General features: G+C 33.5%; 1 protein-coding gene across 1 annotated transcript in view; it reads left to right on the top strand.

The window, feature by feature from the left end:
- Positions 1 to 21,935, top strand: part of Abca3 (ATP binding cassette subfamily A member 3) — a 124,121-nt gene that overhangs the window by 49,089 nt on the left and 53,097 nt on the right. Inside the window, exons 11-16 of the mRNA XM_081732148.1 lie at positions 246 to 317; positions 1,292 to 1,430; positions 3,677 to 3,926; positions 5,374 to 5,519; positions 15,991 to 16,109; positions 19,767 to 19,862. Coding sequence (XP_081588274.1) covers positions 246 to 317; positions 1,292 to 1,430; positions 3,677 to 3,926; positions 5,374 to 5,519; positions 15,991 to 16,109; positions 19,767 to 19,862 — 822 coding nt within the window. The remainder of the gene's footprint in view (positions 1 to 245; positions 318 to 1,291; positions 1,431 to 3,676; positions 3,927 to 5,373; positions 5,520 to 15,990; positions 16,110 to 19,766; positions 19,863 to 21,935) is intronic.

Below are 21,935 nucleotides of genomic sequence, written 5' to 3'. Positions count from 1 at the left end.
GGAGCGGTTTAGTAATAGTAAAACGTGACTGACTAACGAAACATTACTATTTTCTCTTAATTTAACGCAAAGCGGGTAATTGATGTTAGTATTTAATAATTTAATACGTTCTGCAGAATTTGTTTTATCAATTAATATATAGGTATATCTTCCTACTTTATTATTATTATTATTATTATTATTATTATTATTATTATTATTATTATTATTATTATTATTATTATTATTATTATTTTCTTCCACAGGTTGTGATGCTGGACGAACCAACCGCTGGAATGGATCCTTCTGCAAGACGCAAAATGTGGGAACTTCTTCAGGTTAGTGTACAAGAACTTTAATAATTTTGCTCAAGTCTCACTTATATGAATTTCCTTAGCTAGAAATTTAAGTAATTCATAATACCACAATTAAAAACAATAATTTCACGATCTATATTCGAAATATGTTTATCCAAGTCATCCCTGAATGACTGGTCTTGAAATTAATACCTGAATAAATCACTTTTTCTCGTGCAAATATGGTAAATTTACAAATTTTCATAGAAACCATTGTTTCCTCTGAAATAGTTTTCTCAAGATTGTGTATAAAACCTAGTAAAATCGCACCATTGCACCTGAAAGCAAATAGATGTTCAAAATTCCATGAAAATCATTAGTTCCTCTTCTAAATAATTTTCCCCAAGTTTCCTCTAAATGAGTTTCCTTGATATTGAGGCTTAAGCTAGGTTGGCGTGCTGCAAGAATCTTGTAATTTATCATTTAAAAATCTTGCAGCCCTACAATATTTTCCCATGTAAACATAGTCTTGAAAGGGACATGTAACATATTTTTTCAATCTTGCAAGGAGTCAAACCATGTGCAAATTTCTGGGTCATCTAGCTTGCTACCTGCTATCGCCCTCCCACTGACATACAGGAAAAACCAGTTTCGCTACTTCCGAAACGACGGATTCTTTTGGACGAGGAGAGGAAGCGCGCCAAAATACACGTTTCTAATGGGGAGGTTCACTATTTGTTCACTAGAGTGCAGTGTAGCATGGATGGAGATATCTTTCTTGCTTTCAGAAGATTGTACTGTGTAAACAGGAAACAGAAAGATGAGGTTGCAATATTTTTAATGACAGCTACAAGATTCTTGCAGAATGGCAACCTGGCTTTAGATAAATTGCTTTCTTGCAACTAGAAAGATAGATTAAGTCAATTTCATGAAAAAGCTGTGTATGACGTATTAAGATTAGATAAATTAACAAAGAGTTAAATCCATCATCCTTTTTCTTTTGTTGGTCTGTGTAGGATGAAAGAGAAGGACGTACGCTACTTCTAACAACCCACTTCATGGACGAAGCAGATCTTTTGGGAGACAGAATTGCAATCATGGCTGGCGGTGAACTCCAGTGTTGTGGATCGTCGTTTTTCTTAAAGAAAAAATATGGTATTGTACTCAATTTGTTTTTCCTGTCTTTACTTGTCTACTAGCTGTTAGAGCCTTTTCTATTTCAACTGTGTCCCTCCTGACGCTGCTGTCGACATGTGTTTTCCCGTTCTTCCCTCGAAAGAGGAGGGACAAGTTGCCGTAGCAAAGATCGGACTTCTCTGTTCCCTGTCTTGTTAGCCATTGTAAGTAGCCCACGATCTTCACTCGCCAAGACCAAACGACTGAATGACAAATTGGAAAACACAGCTGAGGTCATTCGCTTCTTTCCCCAAAGCAAAGGGAAGGTTTCATCAGGAAGAGAGATGGCGGGCGTGACGCCGAAGTGTGTTTCGCATATTTTCTGAGGGCACACTTGAAATAAAATGGCTCTAGCTTTACTTAGACAGTATAGAAATTGGAGAGAAAACTGTAGAACAAGTAAATGACTAGCTGCATAAACCCAGTCAGTGTTATTAAGGAAATCGTAAGTATGAGTGGGAATTAAACCTAAGGGCAGAAATGGCGGGGAAAAGCAATTATGAAGAAAAGTCGTATATTGTAAGACGTTCAATGAAGAATTGAAAAAAAAGACAAATATTTGTTTCCTATGGGGGATTGTACTGTAGAAGCGGAGACATGAAAGAAAATTAAAAATGACTTGAATAGTTCGAAATGTGGGTATGACAAGGAACAAAAAAAAAAAAAAATAAATAAAATAATAAACAAAGTATTTCCATTTGTTGTTTGGTAGATTTAATATGGTTCCTTGTATATTTCGCTCACCTACTTTTCTGCGAGCATCGTCAGAGGAACGAATTGTTGGATTTAAATCTTAACTGTGCTAGCTAGCAACATTGGAATAACAAAAGAAGCACATTGCTAGTGGCGGTTTGTGTTGGTATATGAGTATTATATTTCAAATGACTTAACTCGTAACTTCGAGGATATTTTTGTTGTTGTGGAACTTTGGAAGTGGAGTATTTCCTATCCAGTACTAAAAATATGCGATATCTAGAAATCTAAAAGAATTATTTTTATAAACTTAGCTTTGAACAAATCTGTGATCTCATTTTAAAACATGTTACAAACGTAAGAAGATAATTGTGTTTCGGGGAAAGTCCTGTTCATGCAGTAATAGACTAATATCGCAATCATTGGAATTACAACAGAGTATGGGAGAGGCTGGGGTAGTACCTATCTCATGTCCCAGGTTACGGATTAATCAAGAAACCTTACTACAAAGTCAGAACCAAAAGAGGAAATATTCGTACTTACCTGTATATGTAGCAGATCAAGGAACTAGCATGTAGGAGAAGGGAAATCTAAAAATTTAACACAAAAATTTGTTTCCTTGTGACGCTCGTAGAAATATATATTGAAAAAAAAAATGAAAATGAAGTTCCACGCAGGGGCGAATCCAGGACGGACTTCTGGGGGACGGTGGGTTGTAATACTACTACTTAGAGCTACTTCTAAGAGCTCCAAACCCCTGGGATGGGTTTTATTTATATATAAAATAAGATAGTTTCCTCTTTTGGGGGAAAGCGATAGTCTCGATCACCTCCTGGCTCTACGCCACGAAAAAGTAAACAGTTTATTTAATAATTTATACACAGTTGAGTAAGATGCAATCTCTAACATTTTATTGAAAAAAATAGCTGGATAGAACTAAAAACTGATGACAAAATATAGTTGGAGTTTGTAGGAGAAGAATACCAGAAGTACGTGAAAGTAAGGAAAGAAGTCGATTGGGACATTTTAAAAGAAATTAAGTTATTAACGGTATAATATAAAGCATAGTAGAAGGTAAAAGAATAATGAATAAGAAGATAAGTTAAAGCGAAGGGATTAGTGGCAAGCGATTTGCGATTTACTAATGGTCGCTAACAAATAGCGTTGGAGCAGCTCAGACCCACAAAGGGCTGTAATGCCAAGTGGTTTGGTTTTATTTGTTTTTTGATATGTTTGAACTGTAGCTTGTACTTTTTCTTTAACCACTATCATAGAAAGTAAGCTGTATTTTAAGCTCAGCTTTGTTCTAAACCGATATATAACGCAAAAGTGTACTTAAAATTTGCTCTTGTGTGAAACGGACATTGCGAAACTAACCCAAAATGTTTTCATACTTTATAAATTTAATATCTCAGAAGAAACATCGTGGCTATTTTGTGAATTGTACTGAGATAATTCGTGTTGTACAGGGGATCTTTCATGGTAAAAAAAAAACGAAAATTAAGACTATTATTTATTTTATTTGTTTATAGGAGCTGGCTACCATTTGATCATCGTGAAAGATACATTTTGCAACACTGATGCAATTACTGATCTGCTAAGGAAGTACATACCAAACATAAACATTAACCAAAACATTGGCTCTGAGTTGTCGTATCTTCTGCCGGAAGAACTCTCTGGAAGATTTGAGTACATGATGCGGGAGCTGGAGTTACAAAGCCATAGTTTAGGAATCATTAGCTATGGAGTATCCTTGACAACCATGGAAGAAGTTTTCATGAAGTAAGTGCTTGAGTTTTTATTTATTTATTTATTTATTTATTTATTGAAAATTCCTATCAATAAGATGGTTTCTTATAAAACAACCGTGTCATGACTCATTGCATGAATTTTCCTTTTGTATATATAGATAGATATAGATATAGATATAGATATAGATATAGATATAGATATAGATATAGATATAGATATAGATATAGATAGATAGATAGATAGATAGATACATAGATAGATAGATTTCCTCTGAATACTGAAGAAAATTTCATAATGGATGAGGACCGGGAAATTCTTTCTCAGTTCTCCCAGAACACGTAACAAAACAAGTAGAAATGGAGTTAGAAAGTGCAGTTTCTTTAGATTGCGCTATCTAACTTCAGTAAGATTCTAGTTATTTTGTCCCGAAATGTATTTACTTCTGATATTAAAAAAGAATAATTCTGAAAGGAGAATTTCAGCCTCACAATATTATGAAGATTTTTATCTTAAGGAACACCTTATTAACTATTTTCATCTATATTATTATTATTATTATTATTATTATTATTATTATTATTATTATTATTATTATTATTATTATTATTATTATTATTATTATTATTATTATTATTATTTTATTATTATTATTTATTTATTTATTTATTTATTACTGTATCTCGGTCTAAATCGGTTTCAACCTATCTAGGTATACAATAATTGCAAATTTAGAGCGAAGTGATCGACTTTCATTGATTATTTCCGTTTTTCGGTGATTATTCCTCAATAGTATGTCCGATCGGAACATGCAACCCTTTACGACACAACGTGCACTCTTGAATCATCCTGTACGGCTGAGGCATCTCGGAGATCCAGTTTTTTAGTAATTATTCCTCAATGGTACGTCCGATCGGAAAGTGCAACCCTTTACGACACTCAGCGTGCGCTCCCAAAATACAATGTTAAATTTGGTGAAAACCGATTGAGACATCTCGGAGATCCAGTTTTTCGGTGATTATTCCTCAATGGTATGTCCAATCGGGACATACAACTCTTGCGGCATTCAGCGCTCACTCTCAAGTCACAATACTGAATTTGGTTAAAAACGGTCCAGGAATCTCGAAGGAGTATCCGGATAACCGAACGCCTAAATCGAGTAAAGAGAAGCTTTGTTCCAATAAATTGAAAGAGTTCTTCTTCAATGGGCTTCCTGAATATATCACAGATGTCTAGAATTACTGATATTTGTATGTTTATTAAAAGATAAGTTACGTTTATCTGTTCTAATTACACCATAGTACTTTTAAGGGCAATAATTGCCTTTCTGACATTTCATATCTTTTCATTTCGTCTGCCGGGTCTTTATATTTGCCAATTTTCGTATTAAATGTCGTACGTATGTTCTGAATTATTATTATTATTATTATTATTATTATTATTATTATTATTATTATTATTATTATTATTAAACTTTCAGGGTAGGAAAAGACAAGGAGGTGACGATGGATGGTGATCTGGATGCTATTGCGAACGGCCACAGGGAGTCATACAATGGGTTATTTGTCATCAGTTCCAACCAGTTCGAGCACCCAGATGTTTTCACCAAGAACAAAAACAACAAATGTAAGTATACCATATAAGTCGTAGAGCTAGAAAAAAAATGTAGTTACAAGGGTACTATAGCGTAAGATATTGTTATTCTATTAAACGTCCATTAAAAATTATCTGAAACTTTTGATATTTAACCGTGGTATCCATATTTTAAAGCAATGAGAAAGTTCTGCTAGGGTTTTTTGTTGTGTTACATAGCTAAATTGCTAAACCTTTCATAGCTTTTAAGAGGCCTAATCACTGCGAAATTAAAATACCGCTAATTTTACACTAATTATGTGATATCTTCAAATAGATAAAAGATAATCGAAATGTGAAACAAGAGTGCGCCAGATAATATTATTTTGCATGAGGTACCGTTATCACGAGTCACCTAGTAGCTTTCCATTTGCAGCTATTTAGAACCGCGAAATTAAATGCCGATTTTCTAAATGGCTGGAAATCAAAAACAGATAAATGAGTCTCATGTAAAATAATATTGTCTAAGGAGGTCTTGTTCACATTTCGAATAGCTTTATCTGTTTGAAGATATAACATAATTACTGTAAAATTAAAGGTATATTAATTTCGCAGTGATAGGGTCTCTTAAAAAACGAAGATATCTTACCTTAACATCCTCCGTATTTCAGTAGGTACGGTTTCAAAAGTTCGTTAGCTCCTTCTTCAGTTTGTAGTATTTCGCTATGCTGCTAACTTATGACATAATGAAAGGATTCTTCACTGTGTAAAAACGTACACTGCCGTTCAAAAATTTCCGGACAGACCAGAAAACAGGGAAATATTAAGTTAGGCTTATAATACGGTGCAATTTTGGACAAGATACTTGATAGTTTAGGAACACAGTAATAGTTTTAACATCAGAATAACAATAACGTTATCCAGCAAATGAAATTGGCAAATTATTTAAATGTTCTTCTCGTCAAAGAAACCGCCCTTCGCCGCTATCATTCGTTTCACCAATCGGAGCATGTGGCTTACAAGTTTTTGAAGATTTTTCTAAATTATTATTCCAGGCGTTCTGCAGAATATCAAACACATCATCAGCAGATCTTACACAGTGTTTTCGTACACTTCTGCCAAGCTCTTACCAGAGAAGTTCGACGGGGTTAGGATCTGGAGATTGAGGAGGCCATTCCATGATACAAATATCTCCTTTGGCTTGTTTCTTCTTAAAATAATTAGAACAAAGTTTGAACGTGTCCTTCAGATCAGTATCTTGCAGAAAATTGATTCTGCGACCAATCAAATTAAATTCTGAGGGAATAGTATGGCTGCTTAAAATGGAATGATAACATTTTTTGTCCAGATTTCCTTGTATTCTGTGAATCTCGAATTAAAAATAAAAAAAGAAAATCTATAACATTCTATTACACATGTCCAAATAAGGTAGGACGAAAAAAAAGTTCAAATATTCCTCTTGAAAAAACGTTACTAAATAACAGTGATTAATAACTATTTAGTGTCATTCAAATATGTTCCACGCAATTTGTGATATGGTTTCTGGAAGAAATGAGTGGAAGTTAGGGCTACGTTTCTCATATCTATATCAGTTAAATATTCAATAAATTTAGTATTTTGAGAGATAAAATTCTCAACAGTTTTTAGACATGTAATAAAATAAAAATGGAACACATTTTAAGAACACTTATTTAAACAGTGTTCTACCTTAAATTAAAATTATTAAAATTAAAATTAAAAATATATGCGCATGAGAGGATTATTCATATTTAAAAAAATGGCTACTTACCAATGAATCTTCCCTTAGGAAGCCTAAATTTTCTATACGTTTCGGAACGACAAGCTAGTTCCGTCTTCAATGGCAAGGTAACAAGAATAAAAACGTATAGGAGAGAAAAGGTGTAAAACAAGGGATATATATATATACCACTAAATAAATGTAAGGTAAAAAATGGATTCTGAAATTCCAAGAGCAGAGCACAGCGCAAAAAGAGTAAACTGAATCGAAGGAAGCGCGAAGTCTATGTTAAGTCACTATTGCTAGATTTAAATTATGCATCAAAAGTAGGTAACCAGATTCTATCAATATTGCCAGTATCCAGATTTAAAGCCGGTTTATATTTATGAATAAAGAATGATTCTTAAATCTCCCGTTGTTTTAGCTGAACCTATTACATTAACCTGTTTTATATTATGTGTATGTAGTTTTAAATGAAGCGCCAATGCTCTCTTCGTGTGATTTTTTAATTGTTTAATATGTTTTTCAATTCGGGTGGTAATATTGAGTTTCGTTTGCCCTATATATGAGGAGTTGCTTTCACATTGAACGCGATAAATGCCTGACTTATTTAGTGGATAAACAAAATAACTTTTAAATTCACTGAGATGTTTTTGGAGATATTTCGGGGGGATACTAGAAGCAAATATGTTATGCTTTGCAAGAATGCGTTGAATTGTGGATAATTGCGGAAAGTAAGGAATTCCTATCCACGTTTTTGTTTCTTTGGGAATAACTATTTTAGGAGCTTGCACCGATCTACAGTGTTCTACCTAGTAACTTTTTTCTTCGAAAGGAATATTTGAACTTTTTCGCCCTACGTTACTTAAAAATGTGAAATAAAATGTTACGATTTTTTTAAAATCTTATTTTATTTTATTTTATTTATTTATTTATTTATTTTTTATTTTATTTTATTTTATTTTATTTTTTTTTTACAAAACGAAAATCTTCCATGCTATGTATTACTTACCTTACTAAACTTAGCTTTTTAGTGGTATACACTGAAGAAGAAGTTACCAAGCTTTGAAACCATTTGTGCTAAAATAAACACAGATGTTAAAATAAGGTATCTCTGTCTTATAACTATTGAAATTCCATCCTATAGCATTAACAATAAATGTTTCATAACTTCCTAAAAGTATCTATTTGAAGCAAATTGTAGTGAGATTGCCTGCTTTTCCTGTATTTGTTGATTAATTGAAATTATTTAGTATGTCAACTAAATACTATCCAACCTCAGCCGGTTAGTGGTTATACACTTTCATAAGCAGGGCTACAATGACAGTATTTGTATTTAACATATACATCTGGATGGACTGACGAAGTCCATAAAAAATCATATATACACCAAAACTAAGGAGAAAAATAAGAAGAAAAATATAAAAATATTTAAGACCAGATAAAATGTTATGGCCATAGAATGAAGTTGAAGGCTAGTTTATTTTTTTTTAAGAAACAAAAGAAAAATATGTGACTAATACGCTACAAAATGAAACTGTCCTTATTGTTTTCTTTATATATAATATATATATATATATATTATATATATAGTTATTTTTTAATTTTGAGTTTTGTATATTTTTATTTTTTAAATATTTTTCTTAGTTAAAACAAATTAAGACCTAGAAAAGATAAAGTTAGCCAAGTGCAGTTAAATCAAATTAAGACCTAGAGAAGATAAAGTTAGCTAAGTGCATACCTGTTTTTTATTTCGGGACGAATTCGAGCTAATGAAAGACGGGATTATTTTCTGTTAATTCTCTAGATATTATTTATGGAACTTATCGATAAATTTATAGTAAAAAAAAATTGACAGGGCGATAATTATTGAAATTTTTATACAGGGTGTTTCAAAACAACACCGATAACGTTTGAAAGGTGACTCCTGATACCAAGATAAGGCAAAAAGTATAGACCAACCTGGATGCACAAATGCTTCCTTTCAGAGTTATAGGCTGCCGAAAACATGAAAAAATTAACTTTAAAGCCATAGCTCCAAAACTATGGAACCTACCGTAGTCGGGTCAAGACTTCACTTATGAACTAATCTGTGCAATATCCAAAAATACATGTTTCAGAATCCTTAGGTACTCACGCAACAACTTTTATAGAGAAAGTTTGGCTACGGACGTATAATTTGAAGTACTCACCAACTACCTCTATAAAAATTGTTGCGGAAGTATCACAGGACTTTGAAACTTGGATATTTGGATAGGGCACATACTAGTTCTTAAGTGAAATCTTGATATGCCTACGGTAGGCCCCATAGTTTTGGAGCTATGGATTTTTAAGGTCATTTTTTCATGTTTTCGGCAACCAATAACTCCGAAAGGAAGCACTTGTGCACCCAGGTTGGTCTATACTTTTTGTCTTGTCTTGGTGCCAGGAATCACCTCCCAAACGATGTCGGTGTTGTTTTGAAACATCCTGTATAAATGGCATGATTAGGGATTAACTGTGAGGATTGTGTCGTAAGTAAATGTTACAATATTAGACTAATAGCGTGGCATGAACGACTTGAACATGAATTTTCCCCATCAAATATGTGTTGCTGAGCCAAGAGACGTGAGTTTATGTACTTTCTCCGATTTTTTACAGATGATGTAATGTTTGAGGAAATTCAATCCGCCCGCGCAGGAGGTATGTAGGACTGCGTAGATCAGCATGATCCTATTTTCGCATAAACTTTCAAACTAACCGTTTCTGTTTTCTTTTGTTTTGCTTTTTTAACCATATATATATTTTTTAAAATTTCTTAACGAAGCAGGTAGCAAATAGAAATGATTTTACTAAAACAAGATTCGAAAATAATATTTTTGATTTTTGCAAAAGTATGAAAGAATGGCTTCCATATATTAATCAATACAAGACTGACTACAATACAAGAAACAAAAGTAAAATTTTGCCTCTCAAAGCATTATATATTCTAAGAAGGAATTCACTGAGACATCAATTGAGACAGACACACATTTCCTTTGAACAGCTGTTGTCTCTTCGAAAGCTGAACATTAAAATAGTTTCTCATCAATTAACTCTAGAAATTATTTAATATTCCTTCATTTAATTTAAATATTACTTCTATTGAAGTACATTCTTGCAGGCGATGTAAAGTATAAGGAATATATATTAGGAGGTCTAGGCAGGAGGTATGTAGGACTGCGTAGATCAGCATGATCCTATCTTCACATAAACTTTAAACTAACCGTTTCTGCTTTCTTTTGTTTTGCTTTTTTTAACCATAAAAATTTTATTTTTTTAATGAAACAATTAGCAAATACAAATGATTTTACTAAAACAAGATTTGAAAAAGTTAAAAGAAAAAGATTTTCTCGAAAATACTTCCAAAAATTGAGTGGCCACCATGTCTTTCCCATAAGAAATCTTTCAAAAACAAAAAATCCGTTCAAATTGGCCGCACAGTGGAAAGGCGTTATTCAGCTTAGAATCAATTATTACTCATCTATGGCTCAAGTTCGACATTAGAGAGAAAGAGATAATTTTGTATCATGATTCGAAGGAACTTCAAGCCTCGAAACGTTATTGTTCTCCTTTTACCGGGAAAGACCAATACTTGTGTCTGAGTGTGTGTGTGTGTGTGTGTGTGTGTGTGTGTGTGTGTGTGTGTGTGTATTTTCTGAGATAACTGGTAATGTGTCATTCGGGAATCTATTAGTAAGTTAATAATATGTCATTCGAGAATTTACTGGTAAGTTATTAATATTGCAATCTATTCAGTTATCTGTATGTCATTAGGAAATTACTGGTAATTCATCAATGTGTTCTAAACATAATTCATTCAGAAATCTATTGATAATTTATTAATTTGTAATCTGGGGAAAAAATGAAATGAAATCTTTGAGTTTTACGTCCCACGGTTATGCCGGTTAGGCTAAAGGAGACGGTGATGATGAGTAATGAATGAAATGGTGGAATGAAGAAAATGGGAAGAAACGGGAGAATCCCAGAAAACCCACGCACAATGTGTTTGTCCACCACAAAGTTTGTAATCTGGGAATTACTGATATTAATTAATATGATATTCAGTTATCTGTATGTCATTAGGAAATTACTGGTAATTCATTAATGTGTTCTTCGGTAACTCATTAATGTGTCATTCGGAAATCCACTGGTAAGTTAATAATATGTCATTGTATTGGTAAATTATTAATATGACTATCGAGGAACCACTGGTAATCCCCTCATATGTTATTCGGAAATTTACTGGTAAGTTATTAATATGGAAATCTGGGAGCCAGTGATTATTCACTCATATATCATTCGGAAATCTACTAGTAACTTATTAATTTGTTGTTCGGAAATTACTAGTTATTTATTAATATGATTCGATTAAGTTATTTGTATGTCATTAGGAAATTACTGGTAATTCATTAATGTGTTCTTCGGTAGTCTACTGGTAATTTATTAATGTATCATTCGGAAATCCACTGGTAAGTTAATAAAATGTCATTCGGGAATACTGGTAAATTATTAATATGAATATCGAGGATCCACTGATGATTGATATGTTATTCTAAGATCTACTGGCAAGTTATTAATATGTTTTGCTGTGAAATCTACTGATAATTTAGTAACATTTCAATCGGGAATTTAATGGTAATTTATTGATATGTAATTTGAAAATTACTAGTAATTCATTAATATATCATTCGGGAATCTACTGGTAAGTTAATAATATGTCATTCGGAAATCTACTGGTTAGTCATTAATACGACAATCTAGGAACTACTGATACTTCCTTCATATGTCATTTGGAAATCTACTGGTAATTTATTAATTCGTAATTCAAGAATTACTAGTTATTCATTAATATAATATTCGGTTAAGTTATTTGTATGTCATTAGGAAATCACTGGTAATTCATTAATGTTTTAATCAGTAATCTACTGGTAATTCATTAATGTGTCACTCGGAAATTCACTGGTAAGTTAATAATATGTCATTCGGGAATACTGGTAAATTATTAACATGAATATCGATTATCTACTGGTGATTCACTCATATGTAATTTGGAAATATACTGGTAAGTTATTAATATGATTTCTCTGGAATCTACTAATAATTCAGTAATATCTTAATCGGGAATTTAATAGTAATTTATTAATATATCATGTGAAAATTACTAGTAATTCATTAGTATGTCATTCGGGAATCTACTGGTAAGATAATACGTCATTCAGAAATCTACTGATAAGGTACACGTATTAATATATCATCTACTAGTAATGCATTCTTTTTTCATTCGGAATTAACTGGTAAGTTATCAGTGATGCTGTAATAATACATTTATTTGTGAAATCCGAAAAAAGTATAAGGCGTTCTCAGAAAACTTCGTCCGAAGAAAACTCAGCATCAAAAGTAAAATACGTTTGAGAACTTTTATAATGACAAATGATTATCTGTACTAGGATTATTTATGAAACATTTGTTTATAAAATATCAACAAAATCACGTAAGTCGTATTTGAGGAAATAGTAAATAATAATAATAAAAAGGAAACTACCCTTATAAATATTTTAGTGACAAGTGATTTGAGCACTCTTATAGAGTTATTAATAAATATGAACTAAATCGTCTGGTTTTTTTTTTTGTTTTTTTGTTTTTGTTAATGAAAAATTCACCTCCAAGAATAAACTACCCTGGTGATTTTTTTACAGGGCAAATGAGTTATTCCATTGCCAGATTAGTAATGAAATATTTATTTTCGAAATATAAACAAATAGACTGTGTTGCTTTGGAGAAAATAGTGCAGAAAACTCACTTCCAAGAATAAACTATCCCTTCTGAATTTTTCCTAGAAAAATGACTTATGCCATATTATAGAATTGTTAGGGGAAGTTGATTGATGAAATATGAACGAAATGATTCTTCTTCTTGTTGTTCACCTCAACCATAGGTTAGTGGCCAACATGGAAATATTAAAACTTTTCCCTCCCATGGGAGAGTTGTTTTATACTTTGATAAGGCCTCTTCTTCGTATCTGCATCTAGATATTCTATCCTTGGTCTTCCTCTTCCTGATTTTCCTTCTGCCTTTCCCTCTATCAACACGGTGATCCTATCGGAGTGCCGAATGAGATGGCCAAGCATGCTGTTTCTTCTTTTTCCTATTATCTTCATGATCTGTCGTCCTTCATTAGCTTCCCTTAGTTCTTCATTCTTTTTCCTTTCGGTCCATGATATGCGCAGCATTCTGCGCCAGCATCATATTTCAAATACTTCCAGGTTAGATATTTCAACTTCACTAAATGTCCACGTCTCTGATCCGTAAAGCGCCATACTCCAAACCAGAGTCTTAATAAATCGTTTACGAACGTCCAACGACACATTTCTTGATGTTAGCAGTCCTCTTTTCCTATTGAATACTTGTTTAGCCTGCGTTATTCTTTTTCACGTCTTCCATCCGAGGATATTAGACTTCCTAAATAGGGGAACGTTTTAATGTCTTCGATTTTCTCTCCATCAAGCTATACGTTTGCCTCTTCCTGTCTTGCTCTTGTGCACTTTATCACGTTCGTTTTCTTCTTATTTATCTTCATTTTGCATGCTTTTAACGTGAAAGTGCTCTCTGAAAGTCCTCATCGTTCTCCGCTATCAATGCTATGTCATCGGCAAACCTTATTGTGCTGAAAATCTGACCATTTACTTTCACGCCTTTCTCGTTTTTCTCAAAGAATTCTTTCATAGACTCTTCTATATAGACGTTGAACAGGAGAAGTGAAAGTCCACATCCTTGTCTCACTCCTTTACTTATTCTTGCTTCCTTCTGATCTCTTCCTATAACAGCTGTCTGGTCCCTATAAAGTTACCGGTAGTATATTATTCTTCTGTCTCTGTAATCCACTTTCAGATTCTTCAACGTTCTGAACATGATATTCCAATCTACGTTGTCAAAAGTTTTCTCTACATCTACAAATGCTATCACAATTGGTTTGTTTATTCTGATGTGCTGTTCCATGATCAACCGTAAACTCAGTATTGCTTCCCTTGTTCCCCTTTTCCTCCTGAATCCAAACTGGTCCTCCGATACCCGTTCTTCGATCTTCCCTTCTATTCGTTGTGCGATAATTTTGCTCAGTATTTTTGATGCATGGGAAAGCAAACTTAACGTTCTGTGTTCTTCGCATTTCCGTGCGCCTTTCCTTTTCGGGATAGGTACCAATATGCTTTTCTCGAAGTCTTTTGGTATTTTTCCCAGAGGTGTACATTTCATTAATAAGATTAAATAGTTTCTTCTTTGTTGCTACTCCGAGATTCTTAATCACTTCCGTTGGTATTTGATCTATTCCTGGGGCTTTACCATGTTGCATTTTCTCCATTGTCAAATTCGCACTGTAAAATTGATTGTCCTAATTAATTTTCATCGACGTCTTCTTCCTTCTCTGTCTCTTCTTCGTTCACTCTGTCTCCTTTGTAGAGTTCTTCAATATATTCCTTCCATCTTGTTATCTGCTCCTATTCTATTAGCGCTGTTCCGCCCTTGTCTATGATAATGTCTGTGCGTTTCTTTTTCTCACCGAACTGTTTTCTAACCTTTCTACATGCCGTTTCTGTATTGCCTTTGACTACATTTTCCTCAATTTCTTTGCATAAATTGTTTATCCAGTTTTCTCTGGCCTTTTTAACTTCTCTGTTGATGTGATTTCTGCACCTTCTGTATTCCTCTTCTTTGTTTGTTATCTTGAACTGTCTTCTTTGCTCCATCATTTCCAATATTTCTGCTGTTATCCAGGGTTTATATTGGGTTCTCGTTTCTCTTCCTATGTGCTCGTCGGCAGCTTTTGTAATCCCTGCTTTCATGGCTTTCCATTTCGAGTCGATGTCATCACTTGCTAAAACTACCGTAGACGTCTCTTTGTCTCTCGCATTTGCAAATTCCCTTTTCATGCTTTCATCTCTTCTTAGCTTAATTGTGTTCCTTCTTTTGTTTGGTGCTACTACTCGTTTCCTCTTTAGTCGGAGTTCGCTCTTCATCAAAACAAAATTGAGGCGGTATATGGAAAAAGGGCATATACGCAAAAATACCATTTCGAGAAAATCGCTATCAAAGTTTTCACTGTTGAATACGTAAATGCATGGTGCTTATTTCACTGGGTACCTATGATAAAAATAAACTTTGGGGGAATTTAATGTATGGAATTATAGACATTTATACTTGCTGTGTTGAAAAACTATTTCAGAATGATGTAATCTAAAAAATACCTTATATGCCATTTTTCCATAGATACAAATGTAATAACCAAATTACTTACATTATACAATGTTTATTACCAAATTTGCATACAATAAACATGGCATCAAACCGTTTTGTAGCTACCATGCATGATCTTGGTATTTCTGGTGATTGATATGTTATTTGGATGAATGAATGAATGAATCTTACAGCTTTACGTTCCTCTGTTATGCTATGTAGGCTAAAGAAGGTGAATGATTACTGAAAATGGGTAATTATCAAAGAAATGGTGGAATGAGAATGCCGGGGTATGAGAAAAAAGCCATGGACACGATGTTATCCACAGACTCATATAACCTGGAATCAAACCAGGGACCTCTCACACCTAAGATGAGCACTCTACCACTGAGCTACCGTTCCTTATATGTTATTTGTGTCTCGACAACTTCAAACCTTCTAAGATTTAAATTAATTGTTGTTCCTGTATATTGTATGGCTCATTTCTGATTTATCTTTTATTAAATAAAATGTTGTATCATTTACTGTTCATTGCAGTGTCTATCGAGTCGGCGGAAATCATATCTGGATTCAAATTATTCCAAAATCAGTTGAAAGCCATGTTTATGAAGAAATTGAAATATGCTTCTCGAAGTACGGTACTCTATGCTATTCAGGTGTGTACAAAACTTTATGTTATTGTCTATTTAAACAATGAATTTACAGTATAATAGTCCGCCGGAAAAATGTATACACTGTTTAAGTAAAAAAAAAAAACTGTTAATTACATTTAATTATTGTTCAAACATGTGTTACAAACCTTCAATTAAGCATATGTTTACATTAGATGTTGAAATTGTTGACCGTTGGCGGCCAAACACCTATCAGAACGACGAGCGGTTGCTGCAGCTACTATGTATCAATGTATCAATGGAGACCGATGCACATGCCTGTGTAATATCACAAATCATTCCATGCGCCTCAAACTTGTCAACAATGCGTTTGATGGTTAGGCGGGTTGGTGGTTCAGTACCAAACTCCCCTTCTCCACTGACGCTGCACTTCGATGGCATTCACAAACCTAATAAAACACTTCAAACTGTACTTACGCTGCTCGAACGTCAAGCGTGCTTCTACCATTTTCTTATCTCACTAACCGTGCTGACAATACTGACGTCTGTTGGGCGAAAAACCGTACTACAACATAAATTTAACTGAAAACAATTTGACAATGCTGACATCTGTTGGGCGAAAAACCATACTACAACATACTTAAATTTCAGAACAATTGTCAATGGGTACAGGATGACAAAGAGTGTATATATTTTTCTGGCAGACTCTGTATATCATGTTTGTATAGAATTTTTGTTTTATTTCACTGTAAAAATCTATTATTATTATTATTATTATTATTATTATTATTATTATTATTATTATTATTATTATTATTATTATTATTATTACTATTAAAGAGAAGGGAAAATAGAATATGCTGCGAGAAAGCAACTTGTATTGGTAATCTTAGTCTTTTCGCACAAATGAATTCCTTGACATAGAAGTATGTTTTATATCTGAGTTTAATAGTTTTTCAGTGAACATTTGGGAAATGTAGAGTGTTTAAAGTAGTGTAGTGAATTTGTGTATGCAAGGAGAATATTTCTCTCTCATTAACCTGCTGATGATGTAGATGGCTTCCTTCTTATGAACCTGAAAACGGCTCGTCCGTGTAGACCGATGAATGAGACTAGACGGGCAGTCCACTGGATTCACTACTTATCCAGTGTGACGTAGAATGAGAATAGATACTAATTGAGAATGTTATTTTTCATAGCAAAAGTTCAGTTCAGAGTTAGCGTTACGGACTCGTCTGTTTATCTCTGAAAGGTTGAGATATTGGTCTGCTTGTTATTGGTGAGTATATTAAAGACCAACTGAATGAAAACTAGGAAGTTCTCAGTTCACGAGGGGGGGATAATAAGTTTCCCCAGGCGACTGTGGACAGAGGTGGGGATGCAAGACCAAAAATAGCATGGGATATTAAAGATCAGACGTACCTTTATTTTTCCACATAAGTGTCACGTACATTGAGACATTTGTCATACCGGTCTGTAAGTTTCAAAAACCTATCCAGGAAAAATTCAGGGCTCTGCATACGGAAGATGCGTCGAACAGCTTCTGCAACTTCAGCATTGTTTCCAAAGCGTCTGCCGACGAGAGTCTTCGTCAAAGCCGGAAACAGATGGTAATCACTGGGAACGAGATCAGGACTGTATGGAGGATAGGCAAGAGTTGCAATATGGTTTTGCGTTGCCGTCGCTGAGTATTGTCTCACATTGTGATCCAACAGCAGAACACCAGAAGGTCAAGCCGCTTGTTCCGAATCGCCTCCTTCAATTTCGACAGGATGTGATAATACCGTGCAGCAGTGATGGTTCCAACCTCCAAAAACTCCAGGCTCAGACTGAGAGATTTGTCTTGGCGCTACGACGGCGCCATCTGCAGGATCGCGGGCGAGTTGCGCGCGCAACCGTTGGCTTGTTTCCGCCATTGCTGTTCGCTTTCCTAGAGAAAACGAGAGGGGAACGAAAACTTATTATCGGACTCCCCCTCGTATATACCACGGAAGAGATAGTACAAAAACGTGGAAAAGTACTACTGTGGTGTCTCAAATCCAAAATCTTGAAATGTGCAAAAAAAAAAATAAATAAATAAATAAAAAATAAAAAAAATGTCAGTTTGAGAGAAATACATTCATCAGCATAAGTAACTAGGGCGTTCAGTTTGTTACAATTTGTTTCATACACAGTTTTACATGACTTGAAAGTTATGTAAACCAAACAAACAACATAATTCACACATGTAAACCTAACGCTATTCTATTCCAGCTTGTCTGAATAATTTAACAAGCGGATAGGAAAAAAAACTGAGAAATCCATTACGTGAAATAAACCAATAGATGACGATAAAATTAAAATGTTGATTTCCATTTTTTACTTTCTAAGTCCACAAGAGCAACGAAAAAATGTTAAATGGTATTTTTGTAAAAATCAATAATTCAGAGGGCAACTTCTGGCTGTTTTAATTATAACAATAATTACACTTAAATTTAATTGTAATAATTTTTGAAATAAAATCCTTTTACTTTAGCGTTGCGTTGATTCTTTCTGATATTTCGTCCACCTATTTTCTTATAGACATCTTGAGAAAGGTTCAGCTTAATTCTGCAAGTAAAGTTATGAACCGCCAAAAATTCGAAAAATCATGTTTCGAAACGCCCTACCTTAGAAACTATAGGACCTATAACAAGCAATTTAAGGAATTACAGAGGAACTAGTATGCGAACTATCTAAATATCCATGTTTTACCATCCCCCGTTATCGGCGAAACGAACGCGTTATTAGTACTTAAAGGAATATCCCTATACCTCAATTTCCTTTTTACAGTTCGTTTCGTCGATATTTGAACCTAAAACTTATATCATGGATTCCTATGAAAATACTGAAAATAGTTGATTAATATCACTGCTGATAGCTAGTAACAATGGATAAAGCAGAGTTAAAATTTATTAGTACAGCTTGGGGAACATTGTTGCTCAACGATAGATCACTTACCTCTGGTGCGTGAGGTCCTTACTTTGATCCCCGACCAAGTAAGTTTGTGGTGAACAACATCGTGTTTGTGGGTTTTCTCGGGATATTTGGTTTCCTTCCACATTCACATTCTATCAGTTCTTCCATCGTCACTCACTTACCTTAATCATCTATCTCCTTTAGCCTAAAGGACATAATCGTAGGACGATAAACTAAAAGATTTCATTTCATTTTTATTATTGCAGTCCGTAATGGAGTTTTGATTGTGTGATTACACCATAATCGATGTGCAAGCAAATAAAACCTAGGAGTTTTATTAACGTTACGCCCGTGTCTACCAAACTTAACTTATCAACAGGTTTAGTGAACATATACGAGAAACCTATACTTTCTGAAAATAAGGTACTTGGCAACAGTGGATGTAGCAGGGATTAAATGACTTCTTTTTTTTTCGCAAACGTAGTGGCATTTATTAATTTTCAGTGTTTTCACAACAAATCTATAGTATAAATTTTAGGTTCGAAATTTAAAAGAAAGGAAAATGTAGAAGTGATACCTACAGAATTAAGCTGAACCTCTGAAGGTGTCCCCAGGTAAGTAGTTGAACGAAATATCAAGTTTAATTAAGGAATCAACGCAACAGAGAAGATTTTATTTCATTATATGTGTAAGTTGTCTGAAAAGTTAAATTGTAATATTTTATAATAATTATTATTTAGTTGGGTGTCTCTATTCTTATTTCAGACTCTGATGCCCATTATCTTTCTCATCATTGCATTGATCACACTGAAAATGCAACCAGGGATGAAGGATTTGCCTCCTCTCAAAGTATCTTTGGACGTAAGTACACATTCCTACCGTAGGGGTTCCCTAAGGTGCAACTTGGCCTGTCTTGTGCTCTAGTTCACTCGTCCAATGACAGTGTAATTCATTGTCTTTTTTGTTCGTTTGTTTGTTTGTTTAACAAATTCTTGACAAATGAAAGCTTGCAAGTGTAAGGATTACTCAGAAATCAAAATTTAAAACAAGTAAGATGTTTTGGAGTATCCCTTAGCATGTTCTTCCATTGTCTAGAGTCGGTCAGAAGTTCCTGCTATAGATTCCAGATTAAATCTCGAACACACGTTTATCATTAGCATATTTTAGAACAATTTTTTTCCAATTTCATAAAAAGAATTTTATATAATAAATAATGTAGTTATATGTTCTGCTGTCATCAACGTTGTTAACTACATTATTTTACTTTCTAAACCAATTTATTGGCTTATGATACAAGACACAGACATTTTATCTCAATCGCTTGTATCACTTATATTTGTATTACTTACAGTGTATAAATAAATCTATATTATGGCGGAGGAACTGTGCTCTTTCTTTAATGTCCACAATATGCAGTATGTCCCTTAAACTTCATATGCTTACCTAGGTATATAAATTTTCATTACTAGAATATTATTATTATTATTATTATTATTATTATTATTATTATTATTATTATTATTATTATTATTATTATTATTATTATAAAACAATAATCATGCCTGTTGTTCTATATGGTTGCGAAACATGGTAACTTACTCTGAAAGAAGAACATAGACTGAAAGTATTTGAGAATAAGATCCTGAGACGAATATTCGGACCCAAGAGGAACGGGAATGGGGAATGGCGGAAACTTGATAACGAGGAATTGCATAATTTATACCCGTTACCAAACATTGTTAGAGTCATCAAGTCTAGGAGGCTCAGGTGGGCAGGTCATGTAGCTAGGATGGAAGAAAATAGAAACGCTTTAAAAGTCTTGACTGTAAGACCAATCGGAAAACGACCATTAGGAAGACCTAAGCGCAGATGGGAGGACAATATTAAGATGGATCTCGCAGAAATAGGAATACAAAGTAGAAATTGGCTCCAGTTGGCTAAGGATAAAAGTCAGTGGAGAGCTTTTGTGAACGCGGCATTGAACTTCCGGGTTCCATAAGCCATAAAGTTAGTTATTATTATTATTATTATTATTATTATTATTATTATTATTATTATTATTATTATTATTATTATTATTATTATTATTATTATTATTATTATTCATTTCAGCGGCTGATATTCTCAAAGTAATTAAACGTTTGAAACCTTGAACATCAATAGGCTAGGACCAAGTTTCCAATTATGTAATCAAAGCACGTGCCAACAATATTGCACCAGTCCTTGCTGACCTATATAACATTTCTTTATGGACACGTATTTTTCCAGATCAATGGAAGAAGTGCATGATTGTACCAATATTCAAAGAGGGGGGGGGAAACAAAAGAAACCCTACTAGTTATCGACCAATAACTATCCTAATTGCCTTTGGGAAAATATTCGAAACGTTGATCTATGAATATTTGTCCTTCCAGATAAAATCGCTGATAATAGAACAACAACATAGTTCTGTAAAAAATAGGTCGATAATGAGAAACTACTGATTATACTGATTAATAGAAATTACTGATTATATATCGGAAGCATTATCTGCAGGAAAACAAGTTGATGTGATATATATATATATATATATATATATATATATATATATATATATATATATATATACTTCTCAAAAGCATTTGACATTGTACAACATTCATTGTTATTATAAAAGCTAGCTTTTCTAGGATTGTCAATATTATTTATAGAATGATTCAAAAGCTTTCTTAGCAATAGAACTTTTAAGGTAAAAGCTATCATAATAATGTGCTATCAGATGAAGGAGAAATTTTAAAGGGTATTCCTCAAGGGTCAGCCCTAGGACCATTACTGTTTACAGTTTTTGTTAACGATATAACGTACAATCTTGAGATTATAAAGATTTTATTATATGCTGATGGTGTAAAACTTTTTAAACAGAGAAGTCTTAAAGGGTTCCTCAAGGGTCAGCCC

The sequence above is a fragment of the Thermobia domestica genome, chromosome 11 (assembly GCF_964235325.1).
Source record: "Thermobia domestica chromosome 11, izTheDome1.hap1.1, whole genome shotgun sequence".
Taxonomy (NCBI): Eukaryota; Metazoa; Arthropoda; class Insecta; order Zygentoma; family Lepismatidae; genus Thermobia; species Thermobia domestica.
The sequence above is the reverse complement of the archived record's forward strand: the minus strand, read 5'-3'. Positions and strand labels throughout refer to the sequence as shown.